The sequence below is a fragment of the Gymnoscopelus microlampas genome, assembly GCF_963454915.1.
Source record: "Gymnoscopelus microlampas genome assembly, chromosome: 1".
In the NCBI taxonomy this organism is placed as follows: Eukaryota; Metazoa; Chordata; class Actinopteri; order Myctophiformes; family Myctophidae; genus Gymnoscopelus; species Gymnoscopelus microlampas.
The window spans coordinates 24,002,663-24,008,240 of record NC_139962.1 but is presented as its reverse complement, the minus strand read 5'-3'; the positions used below and the strand labels follow the sequence as shown (position 1 = coordinate 24,008,240).

General features: G+C 41.2%; 1 protein-coding gene across 1 annotated transcript; it reads right to left on the bottom strand.

The window, feature by feature from the left end:
* Positions 1 to 3,327, bottom strand: LOC311045785 (G2/mitotic-specific cyclin-B2-like). The gene is made up of 8 exons (XM_084057841.1): positions 3,188 to 3,327; positions 2,695 to 2,805; positions 2,240 to 2,527; positions 1,997 to 2,155; positions 1,679 to 1,915; positions 1,077 to 1,217; positions 605 to 715; positions 1 to 526 (listed from the first exon to the last, which is right to left on the bottom strand). The coding sequence occupies exons 1-8, from the start codon at positions 3,218 to 3,220 to the stop codon at positions 416 to 418; spliced, it is 1,191 nt and encodes a 396-aa protein (XP_083913967.1). The 5' UTR covers positions 3,221 to 3,327; the 3' UTR covers positions 1 to 415.
* Between the last annotated feature and the right edge of the window lie 2,251 nt (positions 3,328 to 5,578).

Sequence of the window (5,578 nt, the reverse complement as noted above, 5' to 3'; positions counted from 1 at the left end):
CAGAGAACTGCTATGACCTAGAATCATATTAGTGACTGGTGAGCTACTCTATACAATATAACTGAACATGAGCTCAAAACCTATAAGGAACGTTGGCGAATTCTGATGTGGCCACGCACGCAAACAGGTGGACTTGGAAATAAGGGCCATAAGACGGAGGTGGACTATCAGAATCTGGTGAGTCCCTACACGGAGAACCACCGTGATGTTGACAGGATTGGGATTACTTATTCAGGGGTTCCCAACCTTTTCTATTGCTAGATGAGGGCCCACTTGAAAATAAGCGTAAGCATAAACCAACAGTATGCATATAATGGAATTTAAAAAATAACATAAAATTTGTTCACAGTATAAAGTCCTCAAAGTGCAAGTAATGAACATGAAAATAAAATCAGAATGCATATACTGCATGTCTTTAGGGGTTGTCCAGGAGGGGAGCAGCCAGGCTCTTCACAGTTTTTGACTGCAGCTCCGGAAGAAGGGCAATTTTCATCAGCTTTCTCCCAGAATACTTGATCTTGATGGCCTAGAAGAGGGGGGAAATTAGCATTAATCCATTTAAACATCCCCATCAACTACCAAATGCTTTTGTTTGCCAACTAACCTGGAACTTTGTTTTTCCTTCGTTGATGAAAACTAAATTCTTGGCAATACACTGCACGATTGGCTTGAGGTGAGCCTCATCATATGTGGCATAGTGTTCCTGTGTGGGAGTCTGCAACACATAAGGCAAATACGACTAGAACCATAAGCACTAAATGTCAAGCCAGCCATCTGTACTAATAAACAGTGGTGGAAAGTAAACAAGTACTATTACACAAGTACTGTACTTGGTAACATTTTGAGATACTTGATTATTTCAATTTTGAAACTTTACTACATCTCAGAGGCAATTTAGTTACCTTTCAGATTTAGAGAATTACTAAACTTACATTAACCAATCGACACATTTTACACAATGGCTATTTGAAAATCTACAAGCTCACAATGCAATGCGAGCTTGTCTATGAGGGGAAAAATGCGATTCCTTGGTACTTTAAGTATATTTTAAGTTTCAGAGTATTTCTTCAACTCACCCATGGCAGGCCATCCAGCAGCAGCTGAGAGAGGCACAGGGAAGCAGCAGCGATCTCAGAGGGCCGGTAGTGAACCATGTTGTAGTCAAGGAGTGTCAACTCCATGAGATACTTGGCCAGCGTGTGTCTCTCCACATTAGACTAGAACAAACACACTATTGAAAAGCCTGCTTGCGTATAAAATGCAACATCCTTTATTTTACCACCATTTGACCAGTCAAATGACTGATATTTAGGCCATGTTGACACCATCAGCCCTAATCTGATTAATGTCCCATCCAGATTGGAAATCAGATTTATTTCATCAGGTCGAACAGCAGAAAACATCATATCATTTTAGTTAATCACATATGAACCACATTCCAGGGGGATTGAAATGTGATTCAAAACTAATTTCTAAATTTGTCAGTCTGAAGCCCGATTTGTACTTCGCTACTCATCAAAACCAACATATCTAGAGGCTCCTCACATTGTGAGGTGTTGAGAGCTTGTAGATCTGCATTTTTTGGCTGTATCTAATACACCAATCCAAGAACCTTCTACGTTTGTGTACCAGGTCAACAGTCTGACCACTATACCAAAGTTAGTGAATAGAGACTCACACTTGCAGCCTTGGAAGCTCTCCTGAGGAAGTGCAACGGCAGCGGGCGCCCCAGCTCAAAGTTGAGGCATCTCAGCACCACCTGCTCCATCTCTCTAATCTGAGCGGTTGTGAAAGCGCTGTCTGTGATGTAGGCAAAGTCCTGGACCTCTGGGGCGTACATCTCCTCGTACTTTGAGGCCAGCAGCATGGCAGTGACACCAACAAGCTGGAGCTTCTTTCGGGGAACTGGCTGAACCTGTAATACATCAATAGAAATTAGATTAAAGTAAAAAAAAAAGCAGAGCAAATGGCAAAAAAATGTGTGTGTTGCCCTTACTTGCAGAAAACGATCTAAGATGGCGACTGTGAGATACAGCGTCTCCTGCAGCAGCTGGAATCTGGAATGAACCTGGACCAGCCAGTCGATTAAGAGAGCTCGCATGCGTGGCGTTATGTCTGAGCCCTTCAAGTACTCGGGTCGCACAGCCTGCTGTACCTGTACAAACAAAATATTTCATTACACAGCTGCAAGACACCAGTTCACATCCCATAGTAAAAACACACCTCTGGCATCACGAACCTCTAGATCCATAAGATATGCATATATGTCTTTCACATATTCAGAACATAGCTGGGGCATGTCCGAATCCTCTGCGTCAATGTCCTCTACTGTGAAGAGTGTGTCAGAGAAGGCCTGACACAGCTCCTCTTCCTCCTTCATAGATATATCTGCAGGCTGTTCTGGAACAGTGGCAGGAGACACTTTAGGTGCCTCAACCTTGACCGGCTGTGATGATGGGTTAATAATGGCTACTTTGGGCTTCTGGTTCAAAGCCGTCTTGGTTGAAGGTTTGGACACTCCAGTCCTCTGAGAAGGAGAAAAACAAAATTAAAATGTACTCATAACTGAGAAACAATTGTTTAAATTAACAGTCAGTTTAAATTAACACTGAGGCAGTAGAGATGGGGGTCATAGGTGAAAAAAATGGAGGCACATGAAATTTAAATGGTTGAAAATCAGCAGTTTAAAATTACCTTGGTGTTAGCTGCCTTACTGGTAAAGTTGGAAAGCTCTCCAAGTGCAACTCTCTTTGGACCATCAACTTTCACCTTTCCCCTGTGTGAAGGGTTCTCCACGTTCCTCAACTGTTAAGTTTAAAAAGAAAGACAAACTGTTAAAAAAAAGCCTCCCAAATGCACTTAAACCAACGCTCAAAGATTAAAAATGCGCTTAACCGACGTATAATATTTAAAATGCACTTGACAACCAACGTTTAAAAGCCGTTGAACCAGCAAACACGAACAACCGGCTGCCAAAACAGGACACAACGTAAAATAAGGCTAAAAAAAACACGACAAAAAAACCCAAAGAGCTCAAGGCCATGTCGCTTGCTGACCATAACAAGACAATGAGCTCTTTAGCCGAAGATTAGTTCGGCGAGCGACAACAGTGAGGCACCATACCGTTAACGGCCAACAGCCGGTATATTCGACTGCTTATTTTACAATTTATAATTATGATACTCACCATGAGTTCACTGCTGAAATCCATTGAAGACATGGTGTTGGCAGGTAATAGTTAAAATAAATGAGAATTAAAACGTTAAAGTTGCAGTCAGACAGTGGCTGGTTTTCTTGAGCAGCAGCGTGCTTCTCCTCGGCTCACCAAACAAACACTCACTGACTGAAATGATGCTCTGAGTCTGGACGCTTGATATTGACGTTCCATAAACCGCTCCTCCTCCTGTGATTAGTCAAGGGCCCGCAGAACGCACGCTGCTCATTGGTTGGTTGTCACGTTCCGTCATGACGTCATGACGCTACAAGCTTCTGCATCTGAAACTTATGCCAATGGACAGTGGTGTAAAGTATTAAGTAACCAACTACATTTACTATTTTCAAAAGATTCTTATACATTTGAAACATTTGAAAACTTTTGAAAAATGGGACATTCTACATAACAAGTACTTTTACTTTTGGTACTTTAAGTGATACCAATAGGCTACTTTTGTAGGCCTACTTTTACTCTATTATATTATATACTCTATATATTTTGTGTGTAAACATTGGGTAGTAGCTATAAACAGCAACACAATGTGCAATTTATGATATAGCCGCTCATGGCTCTCATGCTTTTTGGCTCAAATGTTTTTAATGTAGCCTATTTAGTAGCCGTGGACCACCATTTGAAAATATTTTGTGCCAGGGCAGGGACCTCAATATGAAAAGATTTGTGTTAGAAATGTTCAAAGTTACCGCCCCCCCCCCCCCCCCCCCCCGCCCAAGGACCCCTGGGGAGTCGGGACCCCACTTTGAGAACCTCTCCTCTGGCTTACGCACCTTTCGCACATAATAGCTCTCACTGCCCAGTGCCCACTTTGCACAGAGATGTCTTGGTTCTCAAAGTGGGATCCCCGGCAACATTTGTGAATATAGCATCAAAATCAGTTTAGACTTTAACCACTTGAACCTCCTTCACTCCGGCGTGATGGTGTCTTGGGCCGTGGTGGTGGTACTGCAGGCTCGACTTGCGGTTTGCCTGAAAGGCCCTCCTAAAAGGCCTCACCAACCTAACTCTATGGCGCCAACCCATACTGCTACCGGGTGCCTTTTAATATTTTTGAAATATTTGGAACAGTTTTAAAATATTGTAACAACACAAATGTTGTACAGTGGTCCCTCCCTGGCACACTGGGGGTCAGCCAGCGGCTAGTCTCGCGTAGCCAGACCCCACAGAAAATGAAAAACAGCGACCTCTGCTGTTTGTGATTTAATCTGTGGGAATCTGTTCTTGAGAGATTAGCCAGCGGCCAACTAAAAGTAACTAAGTACATACTCAAGTACTGCACTTAAGTAGCCTAAAATTATGAGGTATTTTTACTTTACTGGAGTATTTCCAATTGTCAATACTTTTACTTCTACTCCACTACATCTCAAAGGCAAATATTGAACGTTTTACTCCACTACAATTATTTGAAAACTTAAGTCTCTAGTTACTTTGTAAATTTGGATTATTAACACAAAACAAACAGCCACTTCAGCCCTACATACTGTTGGCTATTTGAAAATAGCCGATCTACAAGCTCACCATGTCTTTCTAAATAAAGTATTCAATCAATCAATCAATCAATCAATCAATCGCATCGTGACATGTTGTGAGCTTGTAGATCTGCAATTTTCAAAAGATTTTCATACATTTGACAACTTGTGAAATGGGACTTTCTACAATAAGGAGTACTTTTACTTTTGGTATACTTTAAGTACATTTTGATGCCACTTTTGTACTCTTACTCAAGATTTTGAATACAGGACTTTTACTTGTAAACAGAGTATTTCTATATTGTGGTATTGATACTTTTACTTAAAGTAAAGAATACTAGTACTTATTTTTCCATCACTGCATATTAATTTGGGAGGCTTGACGACTGTCATGAAAAAGTTTGAGAACAACTTATTTAAGACCGTGTATTGTACTGTACCTTTAAATGCAGCGTCGTCGTGGGCAGGGTTGCCATGTCTGCTTATTATACGCGACTTCGGTCTTGTTTTTCTGTAAAGTTGCTTGTAAATATTGGTAGTTGCGTTTTTTTTGGGCTTGTTTCTAAAGTGTAGTTGCTTATTTGGCCTTGGTTTCCTAATATTGTTTAAACCAGTGCTTCTTAAACATTTTCATGTCAAGGACCCCCAGTCCAATGCACTAGATTTGTCCGCCGACCCCATCTGAAAATATTTTGTGCTGAGGGACCCCATACAAGATTGTCGTTATAATGATTTTTTTTTAATTTTTATTATTTTTCTTTTTTTGAAAATAGCTGATCTACAAGCTCACAGATCTGCAGCCTAGTTGCTTCTTTTTGGCTTGTTTTCATAGACCTGGTTGCTTATTTATCTCGCAAACTCTGGCAGCGCTGGTTCGTGG